This window comes from Eptatretus burgeri, chromosome 16 (genome assembly GCF_056783735.1).
Source record: "Eptatretus burgeri isolate ZD-2024b chromosome 16, Ebu_testis_v1, whole genome shotgun sequence".
Lineage (NCBI taxonomy): Eukaryota > Metazoa > Chordata > Myxini > Myxiniformes > Myxinidae > Eptatretus > Eptatretus burgeri.
Window position 1 is genome coordinate 656,784 of NC_140976.1, and position 27,075 is coordinate 683,858.

Here is a 27,075-nt window from a genome sequence, read left to right on the forward strand (position 1 = left end):
TAGAACTGCCACTTTATAACTGCTGGCAGTGATGACCGGGTACCCAGATGTCCGCCTTTGATACAACGTGAGACTTAAATGATAGTCGCAAAGTTTTGTGTGGATAGGATAAGAGGTTCCAGAGAAAACAATATTTAATATTGTTCTTGAATCCAACATGGCCGCCAAACCATGTGACCTATCAATTAGAAATTAACAAACTTGTGAAAGGATGTCTTGGGGAAAGTGTATGTGAATTTTTGCCTCATTCTGTCTCGCCATTCTGGAGATTATTAAAATTTATTAATTTTCAATCCAAGAGGGCTGATGAACCATGTGATCTATGACATCATAAATTTAAATTCTGCCTCCAATCCTGAAGTGGAATACGTGTGTCAAGTTTCGTGTTAATCGGATAAGGTGCATTTTCTATCCAAGATGGCCACCAAACCATGTGACTTGTGGAGTCATAATTTTTTTTACGATGAATGCAGACATCATGGAGGATGATAGTTGCAAACTTTCGCTTCGATAGGTTATGCGATTCCAGAGAAAACATTGTTTAATATTTTTCTTGAATCCAACATGGCTGCCAAACCATGTGACCTATCAATTAGAAATTAGCAAACTTATATTCCCTACACGTGAGCAATACGTGTGTGAAGTTTCCCCTTGATCTGACCAGACATTCTGGAGAAGATGTTTGAAGGTTTTAGGGTAAATTCCATATGGCCAACAAACCATGTGACCTATCAATTAGAAATTAACAAACTTGTGAAAGGATGTCTTGAGGAAAGTGTGTGTGAATTTTTGCCTCAATCTGTCCAGCTGTTCTCGAAAAGAAGATTTAAAAAAATTATTAATTTTCAATCCAAGATGGCTGACGAACCATGTGACCAATGACATCACAAATTTGTATTCTGCTTCAAACCGCGTATTGGAACACGTCTGTGAAGTTTCGTGTGAATCGGAAAAGGTGCGTTTTTCTATCCAAGATGGCCGTCACACAATGTGACTTGTGACGTCATAATTTTTAGCCGTGTCTCGCGTAGCGAGACGTGGCTCTAAGAGAGCTCGGCGTTGTTCTTGTTCTTGTTCTTCCTCTTCTGGTGGTGAAGACAAAACCTTTAGGACTTGGCTCTTTCATATACAGGATCCGGATCTCCTTAAATACTAAACACTTGTCCACATCCTCGCATTGAGGGTGCCTTTTGAGAGCGTCTATCATGAACTTTTAAATATATTTGGACATTTGCTTTAAAGTGTCGAAAAGTTCACGTTACTATTGAAAGATTATTCCATTTAATGTATTGTAATTTCGTAAATACACTATTTTCTCGTCATGAACGACGATCGTCCATGACGGGTCTCGCTATTGGCTCCGTCAAGGCATGTGACGAAATATATGAAGTTTTTTTTTTTTTACTTATTCTTCTTCTTCTTCTTCTTCTGGTGAAGACAAAACCTTTAGGATGCGGCTCTTGGACACATTTGTACTTGTTAACATATGTGCAGGCATGGGGCTAGATTATAGTAGCCAAGTCTTGCTTCGATAGGATATGTGGTTCCAGAGAAAACATTATTTAATATAATTCTTGAATCCAACATGGCTGCCAAACCATGTGACCTATCAATTAGAAATTAACAAACTTGTGAAAGGATGTCTTGCGGAAAGTGTGTGTGAATTTTTGCCTCAATCTGTCTGGCCATTCGGGAGAAGAAGCTTTTTAAAATTTATTAATTTTCAATCCAAGATGGCAGACAAATCATGTGATCTATGACATCATAAATTTAAATTCTGCTTCCAATCGTGTAGTGGAACACGTTTGTGAAGTTTCGTCGGTATCGGACAAAGTGCGTTATTCTATCCAAGGCGGCCGCCGAACCATGGGACATGTGACATCATAATTTTAACTTACATACAGGCATGGGGGTAGATTATATTGGCCAAGTTTCGCTTCGATAGGTTATGTGGTTCCAAAGAAAACATTATTTAATATAATTCTTGAACCCAACATGACTGCCAAACCATGTGACCTATCAATTAGAAATTAACAAATTTATATTCACTACTCGTGTGCAATACGTATGTGAAGTTTCCCCTTGATCTGATCAGCTGTTCTGGAGAAGAAGATGTTTGCAGGTTTTAGGGTAAATTCAACATGGCCACCAAACCATGTGACCTATCAATTAGAAATTAACAAACTTGTGAAAGGATGTCTTGTAGAAAGTGTACATGAATTTTTGCCTCAATCTGTCTGGCAGTTCTAGAGAAGATTTTTAAAATTTATTAATTTTCAATCCAAGATGGCTGACAAACGTATGACCTATGACATCATAAATGTATATCCTGCCTCCAATCCCATAGTGGAATAGGTGTGTGAAGTTTCGTGTTAATCGGATAAGGTGCGTTTTTTCTATCCAAGATGGCCACCAAACCCTGCGACTTGTGACGTCAAAATTTTTACTATGAATGCAGACATCATGGAGGATGATAGCTGCAAATTTTCGCTTCGATAGGTTATGTGATTTCAGAGAAAACATTATTTAATATTTTTCTTGAATCCAACATGGCTGCCAAACCATGTGATCTATCAACTAGAAATTAACAAATTTATATTCCCTACTTGTGCGCAATACGGTTGTGAAGTTTTCCCTTGATCTGACGAGCCGTTCTGAAGAAGATGTTTGAAGGTTGAGGGTAAATTCAAGATGGCTGCCAAACCATGTGACCGATCAATAAGAAATTAACAAACTTGAAAAAGGACCTCATGAGCAATGTGTGTGTGAAGTTTGGCCTCAATCTGTCTGGCCGTTCTGGAGAAGAACATTTAAAAAAAAAAAAATTCAAAACAAAATGGCTGTCGAACCAAGTGACCTATGATGTCATAATATATTTCTTCTAAGGTGAGTTGTTGTGCAGATGCGGCTCAATAAATTTTCCTATGCAGCGTTGTACCTAACAAATTTTGACCGGCACACCTCTTGACCGATGACGTCAGGAAAAATCACCCGTATTCCCCATGACGAGCTTATTCAAATGTATGAAGCGAATGTTTTTTTCATTTCACCGTTTCAGTGATACTGAGGTCCAAATTTTATCGGTTTTTTTTTCAAGATGGTGCCCGTACCACGTGACCTATGACGTCACAATTACCAATTAAGTTTGCTATCAAAAAAGATACATACTATGGTGAAGAATTTGTGTCGATCAGACTTACCGTTCCTGAGAAAATGATTTTTAAAGCGAAACAGCCCGCAAATTGCCGGCGGTAAAAGAACAAATAAGAAATAAACAGAAGAATAACAATAGGTTACCCAGTCTATTTGACTGGGTACCCTAATTACCCAGTCTATTTGACTGGGTACGCTAATAATGTTTTCTCTGGAACCACATAACCTATCAAAGCAAAACTTGGCAACTATTATCGACCCCCATGCCTGCATATAGGGTAAAAATTATGATGTCAAGTCACATGGTTTGGCCTCCATCTTGGATAGAAAAACGCACCTTGTCTGATCAACACGAAACTTAACAAGCATGATCCACTATCCCCATTCGAGAGAGAATTTAAATTTATGTTGTAATAGGCCACATGGTACGGCAGCTATATCGGATTGAAAATTAATAACTTTAAAAGTCTTCTTATCTGAAGCGGCAAAACAGATCGAAGCAAAACTCCATATGTATGACCGCCTCTTCATGACGAACAAAAAGCTCTCTCCCTCCCCCCCCCCCCCGTTTTGATGCAAGACATCGTTTGACAGCCATATTGGATTGAAGGGGAAATATTAATTAATGTTTACTCTGGAACTACTGTGTCAATATATGTGAAACTTCACAATTATTATCTAGCCGACATGTGAAACATAGGTTTAAAATTTCAACCTGATCGGCCACTCAGTTGGCAGCCAGAATTATTTAGTTATTTAAATCTGAGAACTTTTGGATTTGTTTTTTTTCCAGAAGGCTCACAGGCTGCATCTGCATGCGTTTGGGGGTACAGGAACAACAATTCAATTGATACTGACAATGTCCCGAGGAAAAAGGGCTAATGCATACGTAATAAGTAGATTGAAAACTTTGTGTTACTCGGTTCGTAACTCGTCAGTCCCGCGCTGTATCGAAGCAGGGCTGTATTTGTATCACTATTAAAGAATGTTTTCTCTGGAACCACTTATCCTGTCAAAGCGAAACGTTGCAACTATCATCTGCAGTAAGTCTCATGTTGTATCAAAGGCGGACGTCTGGGTACCGTCATCACTGCCAGCAGTTATAAAGTGGCAGTTCCAGTTATTTTATTATTATTATTATTATTATGAACGAGAAGATGAATTCCTGGGTTTGACCAATTTTTTTTTTTTTGCCTTTTCCATGGTCTGGAGAACTGAAAAGTGATTCCTGCTTCGACAATCAGCTGAACAAACCAAGTAGGTTCTCATATGTAGCCAAAGCGACTTTTAACAGAAGATACTCCAACTCCAGTTTTATATGTAACAGATGAGATGACCATTTGTTTTTCCACATCATCTCTACATAGAGAGTACCAGAGTACTCTCTGATGAGTAGTCGCTCCGATGGTGGAAATTGTCTCAAACTGACAAGCGGTTGCAGAGAAAAACACGAAAGTTCTGTGTGGACAAACAAACACAGACAGACAGACAGACAAACGGACCCAAATGCAATACCCTATCCTCCGGTGAGGGTAACAAGTAATGCAATTACCAAATCATCATTTGATAGTGGCTGACAGGATGGCCAAGAGGCATGTACACTCGCTTCTAAAGCTGTCAAGCCTGGGTTTGAATGCCGACCCAGCTATAAGCTGTCATCCTGGTGTTCCACAGGTATAGCGATTCATTAATGCATGTGCCGTCCCTCGGATAGACGTTAAACAGGGAATCCAATCTGCCAGAATGAGTTGGTGAACGTTAAAGATCCCATGCTGTCCTATGCGAAGAATGGGTGAACTATCACCGGCATCGTGAACAAATAACAAATTCCTCCTCCAACTACTCCTGGCATGACAAACCACCAGGCATGATTGGCAATAAAACGCTTTGGTTAAACCGATGCCCTGTATCACAGAGTTTAGGACATCACTTGGAGTCATTTCAGAAAAGTAAACAAGTGAGACAAATATTAAAACTGGAGTGAAGTCGATGGCTCGCCATCGCAAATCCCCACGCTTCCCACGTAAAGCAGTTGAAAGATGGCAAAAAGTTCCACCAGGAATGATCCAATATCAGATTTTGAGTTGGAAAAAAAATCTTCTGTTTCGACACATGACCCTGAATCCCTACCCCCTGGGGCATGAACATGGGTAGTTGTGGGGGGGAGGGGGAGGGGACAAATACAAAAAAACAAAAAAATCATTGGATGTGCAATCAACATTGGGGGACGCATGAAATATGCAAAGTTTCATTTTTTTTAAATGTGCCCAAAATTGCATTTTTGTTATTTCACCTTTTGACCACGCCCCAGGGCCCAAAGGGGCAGGTCCAAAAATGATACAGCTCTCACACCTTGCCAGGTGGTGATCACAACCGTTTAGGAGTAGATAGTGTGACAGACGGACGGAGCGAATTACAATATCCCCGTTTTGTTTAAGTGTGGGAATAATAATCGTTGAATCAAGTTTAAAAAGTCCATCTTGGCACACCTTCACAAATGAGATTTTTTTCTCTCCGGTGATGATGGTTGTGGAGAGAAATTATAATTTCATAAATGGGAAAGTTCACGTTGGAATGTTCACATGGGAATATCTACAATTTCATGGGGACATCCATCTGGGAATGTCCATCTTGTGGGGATGTCAACATTGGAATGATGTCCATCTCATGAGGATCACCACTATCTCATGTTAGTGAACTTGTGGAAAGCTCCACCATCTCGTGGGGATGTCAACATGGAAATCATGTCCATCTCATGAGGATCACCACTATCTCATGTTAATGTACTTGCGAAAAGCAAAACCATCTCTTGGGGATGTCAACATGGGAATCATGACCATCTCATGAGGATCACCACTATCTCATGTTAGTGCACTTGTGGAAAGCTCCACCATCTCGTGGGGATGTCAACATGGAAATCATGTCCATCTCACGAGGATCAACACTATCTCATGTTAATATACTCATGGAAGGCTCCACCATCTCGTGGGGATGTTGAGCATCTCATCGGCATGACCACCATTTCATGGGTTTCATCATGTGAGAATCACCACCATCTATGGAGGGTCCACCAGGGTTCACTTCATCAATCCACAGCATCAACAAATGGAAAATCTCCCCTGCCCCCACCGCCAAGGTACACCCTGTTTGTTTGCACTCAACCCTCCCCTTCCCTCGTACAAGCTGCTCAAGAAGCCTTACTCCTTTGGGGAGGGGGGGATAGGGGGAGGAGGGAGGAAAAGAGATCTGTGTTCACTTTTTGTGCATTTTGATGATTCAAATTTTCTAATCAGGTCACCTGACTGATGACAACACTTTGCCTGAAAGTGAGCTTAGGGCAGTATTTCTTAATTACGGTGTTTATCAAAACCACCCACAGGCAGGAACAGTCATAAGGAGACGAGGAATGGGGACAAAGGAGGTAAAATGGAGGATGTTGTTCAAGTGAGGGCGAAAGATATAAATGAAAGAGCAATGAGAGGCCTTGCTGGACATGCGTACAGCAAATGGAATGAAACATCCACCGACAGGACAGAACGGTGGCTTGGAAAAAAAGAAACAAAATAATAAGAGGAAATGAACAGGATCGAGAAAGGAGGCGGGGGTGGGTGGGGGGGAGGGAATGGTTGAAACAAGAAAAACTAAAGCGCAGAAAAAGCTGGTGGAAAGCTCTCTACAAGCCGGACTGTCCCCATCTGTCTCTGTCACTGGAAATCTAATCACGCAGCCGTCGGCAGGGTGGTGGGATTGCGGAGCATCTTTGTGATGTAAACAAGGCATGGGGCGGCGGGTCCTGAGCGATGACCGCCTGCGATAACGTATGGGTGCTGTCATATCTCTCCCGCCGCTAACCACGTTACAGTGGCACAGACGGATGCGCACCTCGGCGTCGGTGCGGACGCCCCGCGGCTCTGCCCTAATGCCGCCTGGCCGGCCCCGTCGTTACGATGCAAAGTGCGCACGTCCGAAAAGGGTGCCCCGTGGGTGGGGAGAAAGAGGGTAATAATCGAGACGATAGGAACATTAGTGGTTTACTTCGCATCTGTCAGGCAATGGCACAGAGCTGTGGGAGGAGGCGAGATTATGATTAGAAATGGTGGTGGTGGGGGTACTGGTAGAGGGTGAACAGCGCAGGAATGGATGGGGCACGAACATGCACACCAGCTACTTTCCCGTTTTGTCGAGTCTCCTGACAGATCAGAATCTAACGGAATGCCATATTCAAGTCAAGATACTTACAAAGAAGGCAAAGAAATCAGCTTGTTCACATCTCACCTCATGGATTTGCAGCCACCTTGGGTATATCCCAGCTGGAATGACATTTCAACCATTTCAATTTCCACACAGCTACATGGATCAAAATGTAATGCAGACAAATTCCTGCTCTCATTGAATGAGACATATTGGAGATAATCCTCAAACAACCTTAGGTCACGATGCCAAGATACCAACCACCCCATGATCTGAACTTCATCTGCCCAAACGCATGAATTGTAATGAACCAGGACCTCGTTGTTCACTCCACAGGTGTGTCAGAATGAACCAGGACCTCGTTGTTCACTCCACAGGTATGTCAGAATGAATCAGGACCTCGTTGTTCACTCCACAGGTGTGTCAGAATGAGCCAAGACCTCGGTGTTCACTCCACAGGTGTGTCAGAATGAGCCAAGACCTCGGTGTTCACTCCACAGGTCTGACAGAATACATCTCTGAAATAATATTTTCCACTGCTCATCACCAATTTTAAATCACTGATGATTTTCAGTTGCCACCTGTGCAGATGATGATTGGAGATATCAATCTAGCAACAGGTAGTGGACAAAGAAGGGAAATACCTGGGTAAATGAGTGACACCAAGTATATTCAAAGCAACGGCTTCCCCACAGGTGAGGCCCACATATCAATCAAGTAAATCCCAGCATGCTTAGGGTCATGTATAAAAATGCCTATACGTATGGCTCGCATGGTTGCAAGAGGACACCACAGTGACTTTGAAAGATGGGTGATTGGTGGGCACGTTTGGCAGGAGCTTCAGTGACAAAGACAGCTCAACTTGCTGATGTTTCACGAGCAAAGGTGTCTGAGGTTACGTCAGCATGGAACTCTGAGGGAAAGACATCATGAGCAAAGGGCAACAATGGGTGATGTTTTGCAGAGCACGATACTTGCGAAATCCCTCAAACAATTTTGACCATAAAAATAGTTACTGGTCAAATTCAGTGACCAGATGTGCAAATCTTCTTCAAATTTCAAGTCAATCGGATGAAAATTGAGGATTTTAGAAATTCCACCAAGGTTGTTCACCTTTGGCCTATTTTGACCTTTTGGCCAATGTTGACCTCAAAGATAATTGGTGGTTGAATTCAGTGACATGAAATGCAAACCCTGAAATGCAAATACAGGATGTTCCAAAAAGACCTGGACAATTTTGGTTGTTAATATATTTAGTAGCACAAATAATACGATACCTTTTGTTTTCCACGATACTAAAACTCAAAAAGTTTTCTTTCTTTTTCAGGTCTGGTGGTTTTATGTCGACGAAAATGGAGACTCCACAGGAGAAAGCTCAGTGTGTTGAATGGTTCATCAACAAGAGATCCGACACGCAAGTTCAGCGTAATTTTTGTCCAACGTAGGGAAAGAATCCAGCTAAGAGCTCGCAGACTCGTATCAGAGAGTGGTACATGAGATTGAAGGAGACTGGAAGTTGTCAGAAACAGAAAGTACCGGTCAACCAAGCACAAGTGCAGCAGATGTTGAACGAGTGTGTGAATCATTTCAACAAAGTCCCAGAAAATCAATTTGATGCACGTCCAGAGAACTGGGACTACCAACCACCACTGTACACAGGATTTTGTATAAAAGACTGAAGATTTATGCCGATAAGGTGCAGATTCTGCAGGAACTCAAACCAAACGACGGACCCAAACACAAGGCATTTCCCTTGGAAGTGCTCAGTCGCATAGAAGATGACGATTACCTGTAAAAGGTCAAGTTCATAGAGGAAGCTTGCTTTCACGTATGGGGGAAGGTCAATCGGCACAATCTGAGGATCTTGGGCTCTGGAAACCCCCACGTGGTCATTAAACACATACACGATAGTCTAAAGGTTAATGTGTGGTGTGGCCTTCTCCATGACCACCAGGTGGGACCGTTTTGCTTTGTGGAGGATACAGTGACCTCAACAATTTACATGAACATGTTGGAAGAATTCGCCTTCTCACAAATTGAAGACCTGCATCCCGATATCATTGTTCAACAGGACGGCGCTCCCCTTCATTAAGCCTTAGTCTTTCGAGCCATTCTGATTGAAAGATTTCCAGGTCGCTGGATTGGCCGAGACGAACCAAACCGCCTGGCCCCCATGATCACCAGACATAACCCCCCCCCCCTTGATTTTTTTTCGGTGAGGATTTGTCAAAGATGTCGACAACACCAGGGTGGCAAACCTACAGGATCGTCGTTCTCGGATCACAGCTGCATGTGCACTGGTGGAGGCAAACATGGTGAGCTGAACATGGCAAGAACTCTAGTAGCGCCTTGATGTCCTGTGAGTGACTAACGGAGCTCATGTTCAAATACATTGATGGTGTGCACAAAACTTCATGAGTTTCTGTATCATATAAACCAAAGGATATCGTATCATTTGTGGTTCTGAATATATTAACAACCAAAGTTATCCGGGTCTTTTTGGAAAACCCTGTATAGAAGATTATGCAAGAAGCACAAACCTAATGGGTCTGGATTTGAAGCAGATTTCAACGTCCAGCGTCCTGCTCAGTACATCACAACAAAGTTAGCAACAAACACACAATGACATGAAGAAACAACATCTTGATCAAGTCATGAACTTTCCCGACATTTCCATGCAATGCACAAAACGATTTCATGAACACTTTACAAATCATATGTTCGACCATTTCTCATGTCACACCCTCAACAAGGAGCTTCATAAGGGTTAGTCCATAGAGAAAATAAAAAGTAAACAAGACCAAAATTTACTTCAATCACATACTTTTACTTTCCCAAACGTAAAGGTTTACTTCACATCAATTTTCAATCTAACTGCAAACAACTTCTCGACAAGGTACGCACCTCTACAAAGTTAACGAGGTAGCAGCTGTTGCACCATCCCTCAAAATAAGCAAAGCAGTCATACAAGACCAAATAGAATGCCGTTCAGAGAGCAGGTGACGCGTTTCTCGATGAAAATGAACCACAGCCATAATCTCAGCAGACGTGACAAGATTTCGGGCCTCAGCCAACTGAGCACATTTGTAAGAGGAAGCCATTAACGAGTGAACCAAATGGTGGTGGTGAGTACGACAAGGGAGGTCCCCCAGCCTAGTGTTTCAAATTCAAGGCACTCCCTTTCTGAAAATCATAAACCTGCCCTTCAAACATGGATTATTCAACAGAGCTCCCGCGATGGTGATCAAGGTGATGAACCACCCAAAGCCAAAGCGGAGCTTCACAAATAGGATGTGATTGTACGTTTAACTCGTGAAACTCGTCACTGCTACGCTCGACCTCTCGGCAGGAGATCGCACAAAGACACAGAGAGTAAACAACACCCATCTGTCAGACGACGGCCGGCCCCATCGCAACACGTTACAAGTATCGGACGCACGCTAACATCGGGAAGGTGGGGTCAGGATGTAAGCGTGGCTGAGAGCCGATGCGACCCCAGTTGACCTTGGAGGTCCCGGGAGCGCAGCTCGGCATCCCTCATCAACACAGCAGAAAAGGAGTGGAGGGGTAATGTGTTCGATGGGCAATGGGGAACGACAGTATGAGCAAGTGACGGGGAAATGATGAGATTTTTGTAATGAAACTCGACGTGCTTGAAACCATACATTTTTCTATCCAATGTTATGTTGTCCATCTCTCCTTTCTTTCTTTCTTTTTTTCTTTGGCTACAGAGGGATGAATCTAACATATAGTTTTTGCAAGGCTCACATGGCTGCACCTGAATGGGTTTGAGGGTAGAGGAGTAGCAGGCGAAACATGAATCCTATCCAGGTTTCTCCTGATGACTCGATCTTCATCTATTGGGGTTCCTCCTGATACTCCAGTGCTGTATTTTGTTAGTTATTTGAGAATGTGCAGCCATGCGTGTCAGGTGCTGAATATTTCACTCCAAACCAAGTGCAAAGGAAATAGCAAACTGCCGGAACCTCCCAGATGATTAGCCCCAAGCGACCTTTTATTTGCCGTGCTAAGTGATGAGTAGATCGAAGAAGCCTCATCTCTCCACCACAAGAGTTCCAACACAACCGTGACAAGTTCTGACTACGAACCTTGACCATCACAAAAACTTGCACGTGCACAAGCACCAACAATGCATCAACCAAAAGGATTCACTTCCCATGTAGTGGGTGATTTGAGCATCATGAAACAAAGTGGGAAATTGGAAATAATTCATCAGGGAAAAATCACAAGGTGAAAACAGTCATGGAGGATGAAAAAAGAAAATAATCAGTGCAAAACCAAAAGGTGAACCAAATTGTTCCAAATAACTGTGGATGGAATCAACAAGACGTTTTTTGAGGTACGATAAACCACCGTGGGAAACAAGGGGAAGCTGAGGTGTCTGGCATTAATCCCTTGTCGGAACAAAAGAAGGGACCTGGACGCGGGGGGGGGGGGGGGGGGTGAAGGATGATACAGGGTGGGAGTGAGTCAAAGATGCAAACCGAAGACCAAAGGGATCAGGATGCAAGCAAGGTGGGAATGACCAATACTTCTACGAAAGAGAGGGTTTCGGTTCAAAAGTCATGTCAAGGGGACTGGGAAAAAAGGGGAATAATAAGGAAATAAAGGAGTGAAATGAAAGGAGAGAGAAAGGAAATGATAAGTAAATGAAACTATAGAGAAATGTTTTTTTTTTTAAGGAACAAAAAGAGGGTGGGAAAAAAGAAGATAGAGTCAAGTGAAGTGGGAGAGTGAGAAAAGGGGCTTCTCCTTGGTCCACATAGCGGTAAGCATACCTGAGTCAACATTCTGCTGATTTCATTCATTCTTCCACCTGTCCACTGATAAATAATTGGCTACGCAGCTGCACGGGTGGTGACGGGCTGCGCGGCTGGCGACGGGCTACGCGGCTGGTGACGGATTGCGCGGGTGGCGATGGACTACGCGGGTGGCGACAGGCTGCGCGGCTGGCAACGGGCTACGGGGGTGGCGACGGGCTACAGGGGTGGCAAAAGGCTACGCGGCTGCGTGGGTGGCGACTGGCTACGTGGCTGAGCGGGTGGCGACGGGCTACGTGGCTGGCGACGGGCTGCGCGGCTGGCGACGGGCTATGTGGCTGATGATGGGCTACCTGGCTGCGCGGGCAGCGACGGGCTATGAGGCTGGTGACGGGCTGCATGGGTGGCGACAGGGTACGCGACTGGCTATGGGCTGTGCGGGTGGAGAAGGGCTACGCGGCTGGCAACGGGCTACGTGGCTGCGCGGGTAGCGACGGGCTATGCGGCTGGCTGCACGGGTGGCGACGGGCTACGCGTAGCATGGGTCGCGATGGGGTACGCAGCTGCTCGGGTGGCGACGGACTACGCGGCTGAGCGGGTGGTGACGGGCTCCACGGCTGGCGACGGGCTACGCGGGAGGCTACGCAGCTGAGTGGGTGGCAACGGGCTACACGCCTGGCGACGGGCTGCACGGGTGGAGACAGTCTACGCGGCTAGCGAAGGGCTGCGCGGGTGGAGGCGGGCTACGCGGGTGGCGATGGGCTACGCGGGTGGCGACGGGCTGCGCGGGTGGCGACGGGTTATGCGGCCGGTGACGGGCTACGCGGCTGCGTGGGTGGCGACAGGCTGCGTCGGTGGCGACGGGCTGCGAGGGTGGCGACAGGCTGCGAGGGTGGCGACGGGCTGCGAGGGTGGCGACAGGCTACGCAGCTGCGCGGGTAGCGACGGGCTATGCAGCTGGCTGAACGGGTGGCGACGGGCTACGCGGAGCATGGATGGCGATGGGGTACGCAGCTGCGCGGGTGGCGACGGACTACACGGCTGCGCGGGTGGTGACGGGCTCCGCGGCTGGCGACGGGCCACGCGGGTGGCGACGGGCCACGCGGGAGGCGACGGGCCACGCGGGAGGCGACGGGCCACGCGGGAGGCTACGCAGCTGCGCGGGTGGCAACGGGCTACGCGCCTGGCGACGGGCTGCGTGGGTGGCGACGGTCTATGCGGCTGGCGACGGGCTGCTCGGGTGGCGACGGGCTACGCGACTGCGCGGCTGGCGACGGGCTACGCGACTGCACGGCTAGCGACGGGCTACGCGGCTGCGCGGCTGGCGACGGGCTATATGTTGTTGGTGTGCGGATATGTGGCTGCGCAGGTGCTTTGATGCATGGCTGTGCAGGTGATGGTTTGATTTGTGGATGTGCAGATGATGATTGGATATGTAGCTACGCAGGTGATGATTGGTTCCTTGGCTGCGCAGATGGCAATGGGCTTCGTGCCTGCGCACATTGCGATGGGCTTCGGTGGCTGTGCAGATCGAGATGGGCTACGTGTGACTGTGCAGGTAATGGGCTATGTGGCTGCACAGGTGATAATTAGCTACATGGCTGCACAGTAACTATTTGATGATCATAATGATGATGATAAGGGTAAAAATACAACACAAACAAAGCAAACTGCAACCACCCATGTTTCTTTTTTCCCATCAACATTAATCACAACATAATTATTATTAACACCTCTTGGACATCGAAGGCCATAATGAACCAACGGCAGCCCCTTTCACCCACTAGCCACCATTTCCTCCTCACCTCATCAAAGAGCTGCAGCATGGCCGTGAGCACATCTGGATGGGCTTTCTCCACCTCATCAAACAAGACCACGGCATTAGGACACTTGGTCAGCTTCTCGGTAAGCTGCCCTCCCTCAGTGTATCCCACATAACCAGGTGGTGCACCAATGAACTTGGACACCTGTGAGGTTATTAGAGTGCAGTGACCAAACATATGAATGAGACTTGAGAACCAAAGAGACAGCGTAAGTGGGCAAGGTGAATTGTATGTCGAGGCATGTAAAACATCGGAAAATGTGAAAATGTAAAAAACATCGGAAAATGTTTATTTTTTTTTAATGGACCACAGAACAAGAAATGGAGTAAAAGGCAAATGACATGGAAACTGCCATGAGAGCACGAAGAGAAATTACAGCGCTTCCTGGACTTGTTCGTCCGCAAACATCACGAGCTGCTTCAGATACAGTATTTAGTTTTCTCTGACATTATGCACTCATCCCAGGGATTCTTACTTCGTGTTTTTGTTGGAACTCTGACATATCCAATCGGATAAATCCCTGCACACGACACAGAACAGGTGATTTCCATCCGACACCCACAGGGCACGATTCACACATCTTCCAACTCACAAAAGAATGGCATCGATACGATTTGAAAAGCTGCTGCGACGAAGCCTTTTCCGTCTCAAGGTTGTCATCACATCAAAGTGCAAGTAGAGCACTTCGTGGAAAATTTAAATTTGGAAAAGTGTTAAATTAAAACCACATTCATTCAATTTAAATTGTGATAAAGATGATAAAAGTTGTGTCATACCGTCAGTGAACGACCTTCAATATCAGAGGATAACATATTGATTACACCTCATCGAGCAGTCATGGCGAAACAACAAAACTGGACTTGATGCCACAAGTCATTCATCATCAACATTTCAAATGTTAATCATCGCAATTACAACCCACCCATGAGGAAACAATACAAACGGAATTTGGGGCAGCTTCGACGAGGCCTGATAGACTGGCCATTGGGAGGGACGTCACATCAATCACGTCTCCTCATGACATTGAATGAATCCAACGAGCAAAACAAAACGTCATCCAATACGATATGTTGGGCAAGTAGAGTGCACTTGTGCTTTCCAGGCAACAAATGACAAGATGATGTTTGGATAAAGACAATTTTATGAATTGGGTCCCGTTCAGACCGTCGTTCTTCACAGACCGAATCGTCTCACGTGACACTCCTTTTGTTCAAGTGCAGGTGACACTCACCTTCTTCACATCTTTGTGCAAGTACTTTGCCACTTGTTTTGCCAGTTCAGTTTTCCCTGAAAAACAGGCACTCAAGTTATGTAGGCCACAATGCTATAAAAAGGTCAATGATCAAACTTGCTGACTGACTAAGTCGAGGAACGACTCAGGGGAACAGCGATTGTGAGAAATTTCATCATTTCACGTTTGGTAAAAAATTGCCAAATGTATCTTTAAAAAATAGAAAAAAATTAGCAAATCGTCCTTCACGAGAATGATGGAGTCTCCCTCAACCTCCAATCAGCAAACAGACATGTAATGACAACAACAGGTCCTATTGTGCTCCATCTACACAGCTTTCCAATCCATCTGGTCACACGATGTGGGATGTCAAATCCTCATCTCATAAACGAGAAATTCTACATCCAGAACTCAATTTCTCGCCGTCCTTGGACTGATCTTACAACTCCCAAACCCCAGGAGTACCTCCGGCTGTGACCCCCACTCTGTTCCCACCCTCTTGTTTGTCTGTGCGTTGTACCGTCCTCCCAACAGTGACGACTCCATCGACATCTCTCTCAGACAACATGTGAACATGGACCAACCTTTAACCACTCATCCCAACTCTCTCTTCCTCTGTTAGTGGTGATATCAATTATCACTACTTGCAGAGTACCCACCCGACGAGCGATGTTGTTTCAAGCATGCAATACGTTCTTCTGATGAATACCTTTATTTGGGTGGTGGAAAGGCAACTGACAGCTCTTTAAATTTTTTTTTTTTTAAACCCATGATGTTATGAGCATGAAGCAAAAACATATCTACTGCTTATAATTCAAAACACCTCACTGCACTGGTAAACGTGGGGGCAGGAATACTGCACTGTAAATGGTGGAGGCTTGTAATATCTTCCCCCACCTGGAGGTGGCGCTACATGATACATATTTGCTTGGAGAATGGCGCAACAAACAAACAAACAAACAAACACCGGTCTGTGAATTGTCGTAAGGCTAAGGGAAGAAAGGGGGAAGTGATTGTGAATTTAACGTTCCATCTTTATTTACTTTTAATATTGTTCTTAACAAACGGGAACAGGAACAACGCAGGTATGATAGTCCGAATGACCTTCTTATGCGCCAAAGCTCCCCGTGTATATTTATGCAACAGTTGGTAAGAACAGGAAGAAATGGGGAGGGGAGGACAGAAAGTTAGGGTTGAGGATGCATGGAGTTGGAAGAGGGAGATTGAGATGTTGGGAAGGGGGGAGGGACTGAGAACTTGGGTGTTGGAATTGGGGTTGAGGACTTGAAGAAGAAAGGGGAGGGGATGACAGAGTTGGCTTGGGCAAGGGAGGGCAGAGAGGGGACAGTGTTGGGATTGAGGGGTTTGAGGCTTTTGAGGGGGTGGGGAAGGAGTTGAGAACATTTAATTGGGTTGGGAGGGGGTTTGAGGATTTGAAGAAAGGGGGAGAGGAACACAGAGCTTGGGTGTGGTGGTTGGGGGGGGGGGGCAGAGAGAGGATAGAGTTGGGAGCGGGATTGAGGACTTGGGACTGTGTGGGGGGGGGGAGGAGGAGGAGGGGTGGTTCAGGACCGAAAGTCACATTTTACATTATGCAGCATTTCCATGAGTCCCAGATAGTCCTGTTGGGTCTTTTGGATCCTCGTGATAATTTAGGTCCTTGTGGAGTTTTGGATCCCCTGGGTTTTTGGTATCTTCTCATTATTTTGGGTCTTTGGGTCATATGGATCCCTTGGGTCTTTTGCATCCTTTGGGTATTTTTGGTACTCAGGGTCTTTTGGGTTTTCGGGGACTTTTGGCTCTTTTGGTCTCTGGGGCCTTTTGGTCTAAGGGGTATTTTGGGTCTTCTCTGTATTTTCATTCTTTTGGCTTTTCGGGGTTGTTTGGGTCTTTTTGGGTCCTCTGGGTACTTTTGGTGGGGCGCGGTAATTTGGTCACGGGAAACTTGGTCACGGTAAAACGGTCACAAGGTAATTTGGTCACGGTAAAACGGTCACAAGGTAATTTGGTCACAGTAATTCGGTCACGAGGTAATTTGGTCACGGTAAAACGGTCACAAGGTAATTTGGTCACAGTAATTCGGTCACGAGGTAATTTGGTCACAAGGTAATTTGGTCACGGTATTAGTATTATTATTATTATTATTATTATTATTTATTCACTGCATTTAAAGCCAGTAAGGCCCAAGAGCAGTAATAAACATTTTCACTTCATGGCCGGCGAATCTTGTTGGCATCACGACGTATTGACCAAGTTGACTGACTCCTATAATGGAATAGATTCTGTCTCTCTCAACTTTTAAATTCCAATTCCATTATCGTAGTCAGTAAACTTGGTCAATACATCATTTATGCCAACAAGATTTTCCGGCCATGAAATGAAAATGTTTATGACTGCTCTTGGGCCTTACTGGCTTTAATTGCAGTGAATAATGAATAATAATAATAATAATAATAATAATAATAATAATAATAATAATACCGTGACGAAATTACCTTGTGACCGAATTACTGTGACCGAATTACCGTGACCAAATTACCTCGTGACCGAATTACTGTGACTAAATTACCTTGTGACCGTTTTACCGTGACCAAATTACCTTGTGACCGTTTTACCGTGACCAAGTTTCCCGTGACCAAATTTCCTGTGACCAAATTACCTACATTCCTTTTGGCTAAGTATTTCAGGTTATAATTGTGGGTGACGTTAAGTCAGCTGACCAACGAATGGGTGAAGAGCGGATATACATACATACATAATCACATTCACTCACTCCATTATATATCGATGCCTTCAACTTGGCTGGGTGTTGGTTCCTCTCTCACCAGCCACGGCACTTCAGCAAAGGACTTCTGTGACTCCATGGGACTAACTCGATCTTTAAACTTTCCAACCAGGATTTCTCCTAATGGCAAATCGTCCCTTCAAGACTTGGTGATGACCAACTTAACTACAAATATCTCCTGCTCTTCCTCTGCTCTGATTGGTTCATCTGATCACATGCTTGTGAGAGTCAATATCTCTCTGGCTATTCTCAGAGAGCTGCCCGAATGCCGGCAATTCTAGAATTTCACTCAAGCAGATTGGCAGGGACTGCAATGCAAGCAGCCATCTCTCTTCAGAACTGGTTTCCCAAATCTACTGCTGTAGATGTTAACTCAGCCTGGCAATTCTTGCACAGAATATATATATATATATATATATATATATATATATATATATATATATATATATATATATATATATATATATATATATATATATATATATATATATATATATATATATATATATATATATATATATATATATATATATATATATATATATATATATATATATATATATATATATAAAAAACTATATATATATATATATATATATATATATATATATATATATATAAAAAACTATATATATATATATATATATATATATATATATATATATATATATAAAAAACTATATATATATATATATATATAAAAACTATATATATATATATATAAAAACTATATATATATATATAAAAAACTATATATATATATATAAAAACTATATATATATATAAAACTATATATATATATATATATATATATATATATATATATATATATATATATATAAAACTATATATATATATATATAAAACTATATATATATATAAAACTATATATATATAAAACTATATATATATATATATATATATATATATATATATATATATATATATATATATATATATATATATATATATATGAAACTATATATATATCTTCTTCTTCTTTCGGCTGCTCCCGTTAGGGGTCGCCACAGCGGATCATCCATTATGATCCGCATAGTGATTTGGCACATGTTTTACGCCGGATGCCCTTCCTGACGCAACCCTGGTCGCCTCTTACGACACAGGGATATGGTACACCTATTTTAACCAGGGTATACACTGGCCCAGTACACTGGTACTCATTTCGCCGACCTCGGAAGGATGACAGGCTGAGTCAACCCCCTGGTGTATTAATTCAGTGGCTCAACGGGGCTTGAACTCAGGACCTCTTGGATCCCAAGCCGCTGCCCTAACCACTGCGCCAACACCAGGCTCAACTATATATATATATATATATATATATGTATATATATATATATATATATATATATATATATATATATATATATATATATATATATATATATATATATATATATATATATATAAATGAAACTATATATATATATATATATATATATATATATATATATATATATATATATATATATATATATATATATATATATAATATATAAAAATATATATATATAAAACTATATATATATAAAACTATATATACATATAAAACTATATATATATATAAAACTATATATACATATAAAACTATATATATATAAAACTATATATACATATAAAACTATATATATATATATATATATAAAAAACTATATATATATTGTTGTGGTTGACGAAATTCGCAAACCACCATTCAGGTCCCTTAGGTGAGATATCTCGGTAAGTATATGTGTAGTTAGGCCCAAACCCGTTGTTTCGAGGGAATAAATGTCATTCAGTCGGGCTGCGACTCTTCAGGATAGCCGTTTTTCTTTTACTATCTTTATTTTGGACCAGCCGCCATTACTACCACCACCAACCACGTCTCAACAGCCATCACACAACAACCACAACCACAACGCCGCTTCACAACAACAACCACCAACCACAACGCCGCTTCACAACAACAGCCACGACCTTTACCGTCGCAACTCGCCACCATCGCATCACCACCATTCTTGCGCCACTTGTGGGCACCGATACTGGACTTGTGCAGGGCGCGCACCGTGCAGCGTGTTCAGAAACATCACAGACTTTCCGAGAAAAACGGATCAAAAACGACTCACGCCCACTTCTGTTCCGTCCTATCGGAGAGCGTGGGGCGATTTGGCCCCGCCTCCAGGGCGTTGGAGTGAGGTCGCTATATGCAAATTCATGGATCAAAAAGCATTCACGCCCACTTTTCCTCGGTCCAATGGGGAGCCAGTTAGAGGTGAAGGGTCGGAGGTAAAGGGTCAAAGGTGGGGGAGCGAGGCCACGGGGGATATAAACGGCCGCGCTCGCCAAACAGTTGAGTTCGGAGGGGAGAAGTCAAGAGTTCGAGTTCGCGGTTGGGAGTTGTCGGTGGAGCTGGGAAGAAGTGGTAGTAGTCAGAGTGAAGAGGACGGAGCTGTGGAGAGGTGGCGGCGGCGAAGGCGATCGAGGGGGTGCTCGTGTCGGAGTCGGGGAGCTGCGGAGGGAGAGGCCGGCGGCGCGACCGAGGTCGAGGTGGAGACGCTCGTCGCGGGACCCGAGACAGGGTGATATCCTCCTCCCCCCCGAGCATCAACAACCCCCTCCTGTTTCCCCCCGCGCTGAGATAGTGTGACAAGGGGGCCCCTTTCCCACCCCCTACCAGACACTGTCCGTGAGGCCCGCGGAGTTGGGGTGCCACCGCCGCTCTGCGTCTCATCATCAGACGGGTAGGCCCGACACGGTCTCGGTCCCAGGCCCGCCTACCCCCCTCATACTGGAGGGTGGTTCTTTTTCTTTTGCTTTGGGTATCTGTGTTGTCGGCGCCGTCTGTGAAGTAAAATTGTATAAGTGTTGCCGTGTGCTCGGTAGTCGGATAGCTCTGCATTGTGTTTCTCTTTTATATTTGCTTTTTGTGTAATATTGTGTTTCTTCTCCTTTTACATGTGCTTTTGGTGTAATTGTATATGTGTGCTTCCCGTTCATCGTGAAATAAATGTGAGTTATGTTGAACTGTTTTCCCGCTTCGCTTCGTCTTTTCTTTCATTGAATCTCCATCTTGCTTCACGTAAAGGGTTGGTCGTGGGCTAAAACGCCCGATAATTAATCGAACCGTCGAGGCCAACGAATAACACCGCTCGGTTATCCCGATAGTACGGAACGGGTCGCTTAAAGTGGCCCGTGTCCGAAGTCGACCTGCGGCGAGGTGCGATCGCCCGGTCTACCCTCCGTGTGGGTACTTAGGTAGGTCGAATTTGGCGAGCAACCCTATCCCACGCGGGGGCCGATTGGCACGATCGTGGTGAGACCGAAAGGTCCACCCATGACTAGTTCCCGGCGTTAGTCCGAGAGGGTCACGACTGGATTGTCCGTCCGGTGGGCGACGTGCCGCGATTCGAGTTACGTGGCCGTTCGCACGCCGGCGGGCGCGAATCCGCAACAATATATATATATAAAAAAACTATATATATATATATATATATATATATATATATATATATATATATATATATATATATATATATATATATATATATATATATATATATATATATATATATATATATATATATATATATATATATATATATATATATATATATATAAAACTATATATATATATATATAACTATATATATATATATATAAAACTATATATATATATATATAAAACTATATATATATATATATATATAAATATATATATAAAACTATATATATATATATATAAAACTATATATATATATATATATATATATATATATATATATATATATATATATATATATATATATATATATAAAACTATATATATATATATAAAACTATATATATATATATATATATATATATATATATATATATATATATATATATATATATATATATATATATAAAACTATATATATATATATATAAAACTATATATATTTATATAAAACTATATATATATATTTAAAACTATATATATATATAACTATATATATATATATATATATATATATATATATATATATATATATATATATATATATATATATATATATATAAAACTATATATATAAAACTATATATATAAAACTATATATATATATAAAACTATATATATATATATATATATATATATATATATATATATATATATATATATATATAAAAACTATATATATGTATATATAAAACTATATATAAAACTATATATATATAAAAAACTATATATATATATATATATATAAAACTATATATATATATATATATCTAAAACTATATATATATATATATATATATATATATATATATATATATATATATATATATATATATATATATATATATATATATAAAACTATATATATATATATATATATATATATATATATATATAAAACTATATATATATATATATATATATATATATATATATATATATATAAAACTATATATATATATATATATATATATATATATATAAAACTATATATATATATATATATATATATATATATATATATATATATATATATATATATATATATATATATATATATATCTCTTGCACAGATTCATCCCATCTTGTCTTCAGTTATCCTTCCCTTCTTGGCCTGCCATTTCGGTCTCGAGTTTAAAGCTCCTCATTGTGTGCAAGTGTACACTGAATCATGTGGTGAGGCAGTTGCTCTGCATCTGTTCCTCGAAAGCAAACCCGACTGAAGGCAATTTTTATGATCATTCCACAAAGCCCACAAGTGTGTCCACTCTTAGGAGAGCCAGAAAACAACATCTTTCCACCTCAAGAATGAACTTTCAAACTTGGCAACCTCCTCTAAAATCTGGTGGTGCCTCGTTAAGTCTATCTTTGGTGTATGCTCCCCTTCCATCCCTTCCCTCTCTTCAAATGGTACCACAGCCGCCTCCACCCATGAGAAGGCCAAATGCCTCAATTCTGTATTTCCTTCCAAATCTTGTGAGCCCAATCCCTCACTCTCGGTACCCATCCTTCCATGTCATACCCAATTTGGTTTCAGACCAGGTCACTCCGCCTTGGACATGCTGCTTCTACTCACCCACCAATGAATGGAGGCCCTCAATGTCAGATATGCGATCCAAGCCGTCCGTCTCTCTGGATATATCTCGTACTTTTGATAATCTGGCATCCTGCCTTACTCTGCAAACTCTCTGCCTATGGCGTGCAAGGGCAACTCCACAGATGGATGACTGACTTCCTTTACCCTCATAGCCAACATGTGGCTCTCAACCAAATCCTTTCATCATCTCCTCGCCCTGTCAAGGCTGGCATGGCCCCAAAGCAGTGTTCTGGGCCCAGTCTTATTTCTGATGATCATCAATGATATCTCTGACTCTGGAAAATCCTCTTTATCTGTTTGCTGATGACTCCACCCCTGTGCAATGACATCCCTCACCATTCAGAAGGAAGGCTGCAGCCTTTTCCCTCTCTTCAGACCTTGAAAAAAAAAATCACAAACCAGTCAAATACAAGGAATGTGTCATTCTCCAGACAAATCTCACATTCTCACTCGAAAGGTAACTGTCTAGCAACCCCTCCACACACCCACATCTACTTTCTTAACAACCATTTTGAGGAAGTTCAGTCATTCAAACTCCTGGGTCTCACTATCAGCCATGACGCTTTCTGGGCAAACCACAATTCAAAGTTGGCCTCCAAATCCAGCTGCAAACTGGGCATCCGCAGTCATACAAAATCCTTCCCTGGCACACCTGAACTCCAATCCACTGACTGTACAAGGTCTTCATCTGCAGGATGATGGAATAGTGCTCTCCCTTCTGGGCTGGCTCCCCTGCCTCACAACTTGCTCAGTTTAATGCTGTGGAAACCAAGGCCGACAAGATTATTGGAATCTACCACGATGAAGCCGATTCCATGGACCTATCACTTTCCCTTCGCAGACAGGTTGGTGGTCTGTCTGTCCTCTCCTCGCTTCTTTATGGTCTTGCACATTCTGCTCTTTTTATATGTTTGTCCCCCCTCCTCTCCCACCGGGTTTCCGCAGTGCACACACGGTCCACCATCAACCCCCCTTTGGGTGAAACTCCCAAAATGCAGGATCATTGCTCACCTTCACTCATTCGTTCCTTTTTCCCACCTGTGGCATCAACTTCCACATTCTCTTCAATCCCGTTCCTCGCTCTAGGTCTTCAAGACAGCTGTTCACCACCACCTCAGATCGTCCCCAATCCAAAACCATGATCTTTTCTCATCTTGTGAACCCCGTCCCCCCCAATCCCTCATCATTACAAATTTCCAGTTTTCTTTCCTGAGAGTTTGCCCTTGTACTCATGTTGTCCACCCCGTGTGTCCTCTCCTTCCCCTCATTCCTCCATCCTTCCCTTATTTGTCCAAGTCCTCCTCAATTTTGTCCTTCAACGCTGTTGCTGCCCCCCCTCCCTTTCTCTCCTGTTGTGTTATTCTGTTGCATCTTGATCCATTCAGTGTTGTAGCTCTTCCATGAGCCTCGACTTTGTGTACAAAATCTACAATATTAAAGGAGCTCGGTGTTGGTGTGCCTGCATGCGTCCACAGACACAACAATGGGGGATACCATGGTATGCCCCACACAATCCGCAGCACAGCATGCACGTAGATGCTTGGCAATCTTCAAACAGTACGATATCGGTGAGTAAGGTGAGGATAGCTTGCCCGGTTTCAATTTACATTGAAACAAAACTCTTCATCCTTCATCTTCTTCTTCACTCATAAAAATGAGGAGTCTCATTCAATCCCGTTTCTCATATCAATTACATTGAGAAAATGCTTGCTATATTCAACATTAAAAAAAACATAAATTATTTTAACATTTTATTCATGTAACAGTATATATCGCTCGATCAAACAGCATTTCTGATTATACACCACCCTTTAAAGCATCGCCACGCAGGTCGCTCTACTTGCAACACAGGTGAGAAAAGGATAAAAACAAAAAAGTAGCTGATATTTAATAATTTACTCACATGATTTTTAAAGGGTGAAAGTGTATTTTTATTTATTTTCTCTGAAAACCTGTCTGTCAAAACACGATACCATCTATTTATTACATAAGCAAAAATGGTGGAAATTTACCTCTTCCCTTCTGTGCTGTATTCTCCATACGTGAGGGGTGGCGGACGAATGTGACATGGTGCTTCACGGAGGGGAGACGGCATATGACCTCAAAAATTCCTCTTACGTGCACATATGTAAAAATCGATGATAAAAGGAGCTGTGTCTGTTTGTTTGTCTGTTTGTCTGTCTGTCTCCTGTTTGTTGTGCTCTAACTTGAGAATGCATTCAAGGGCTTAACCAATGACGGTGGATTCAGGTAACTCCCAGGAAGGTTTGTGACGCAAAAAATAAAAAAATAAAAATAAACCAATGTCACCCGCAGGGTGACCCGTATCTTGCCAAAAGGTGACCACGTGTGACTTCTTTAAGGTCACACTGAGGTGAACAGAGCTCCTATCCACCAGGAGCGACTCCTTGAGGAATATCTGCCTACGAGAGATTCCGATGAGAATCGTTCTACAGAGTAACCATGAAAAATATGCGTTTGCCTCATAACGTCACCAAATGACGTCATAATGTCTCAAGCTTGACATATCTAGAAAGCACTCATCGAGGTGTTCAATTTGAGGTACTACACGATATTGTTCCTATAACTTGAAAATTTGACCTTGGGGTCAAATATGTTTGACCTCAGGCGCTAACCATGAAGGTCAAGGCCAATCGGCACCAAAAATTAATCAGCTGAGCGCCAGACCATGAACTATATTCCCATGAAGTTTGAAGACGATCCGATCAAAATTACTCAAAAAATAAGGGTTTCGTCGACTCCCCTGATTTGCGACAGTGACCTTGACCTTTGACCTTGACCTTCAAAATTTTGTGCACTGAAAGGGACCTCTATAGGCCTCTGATATGCGAAGTTACAAAAATTTCCAATGATAACTGTGCTCTGCAGAATTTTTTATACGTGATTACAGACAAACAAACAAACAAACAAACAAACAAACAACAACAACAACAAAAAACATACAAGCTGACTAACATATCTTGCAAAAACTTCGTTTTGGCAAGATAAAGAAGGAAGGTTTGTGCGTGGGTCCATCGTGGGCACACATGACGAAACTGCAAACGCCAACTTGCGATGCTGGTTATCCCCACAGGGAGGGAAGGATGTCACAGGAATCCTTTTTTGTTCTTGTCCCATAGATTAGCCATCACAGCTCCCATCAGCGAAGTGACGGGTCTTGTATGCTTGTAATAACATAAAATAGCAACAGACAATTTTGAAAAGCAGTTTTTCAATGCCACTTCAAAGTCGCATGACATTGTCTGCACCAATGGCTTGGATTTCAAAACAAATTCACAAAACGTTGACGGAGAACATCCGAAAACACAACTCGCTCATTTTGTCTTCAAAATAGGAACTTGGAGAAAAACAAAAATTGCAAACAAGACCAAAATGCACGTGACGTGGACAAGGCAATTCTGCTTAAGACCAACGGAACCCTCAGTGGATGAAATGACCCATAATGCAATTCCACACAAGAGCTAAAGGCAGAAGATTTCTACTGAGCAACAATAATTAGTAATAAAACCAAGCACGTGATTTAATTGGTAAAACCAATCAAAAACATTGAGGCCAAAAGAAACTCCACATCGTCGGCTGTTAATTCTGATGGAGTCTCCAACATAAGTGATCAAAGACAAGTTTGGTCAAAAGCAAAGAGGACAAACCAATGCCAGAGGAGCCGAGGAAGAGGAAAACGAGGGGGTGTTCCTCATCATACCAGCCATTCTCCTTGCGTCGAATTGCTGTGGTCCACAAGGCAGGGTTAGAGGAGGAAATGGCAAACACATATAATTAAATAAATAAAAACATGTCTCATGAGTCACATCGAAATCAGAAACTTTCAAACAGAAACGTTTATATCGTGACTGCAGGGCTCAATTTACGCAACTTTGGTATTCGTGTCAAATGTTCAGTTAAATGACAGACAAGGAAAATATGTCACTGTGAAATTTTCTTTCCAAATGAGGCACACGACTGGATGAAAAGATGTGAACAGGCGTTGGTTGACTTCTGC

The 27,075-nt window shown here is 42.4% G+C and overlaps 1 protein-coding gene across 2 annotated transcripts in view; it reads right to left on the reverse strand.

Annotated features, from left to right (window-relative positions):
* Window positions 1–27,075, reverse strand: part of LOC147010294 (mitochondrial disaggregase-like) — a 116,243-nt gene that overhangs the window by 18,776 nt on the left and 70,392 nt on the right. For both annotated transcript variants that reach the window (XM_085860705.1, XM_085860704.1), the window contains exons 8-11: window positions 26,726–26,803; window positions 15,180–15,235; window positions 14,424–14,468; window positions 13,931–14,092 (exon numbers count right to left, since the gene is read on the reverse strand). In XM_085860705.1, coding sequence (XP_085716831.1) covers window positions 13,931–14,092; window positions 14,424–14,468; window positions 15,180–15,235; window positions 26,726–26,803 — 341 coding nt within the window. The remainder of the gene's footprint in view (window positions 1–13,930; window positions 14,093–14,423; window positions 14,469–15,179; window positions 15,236–26,725; window positions 26,804–27,075) is intronic.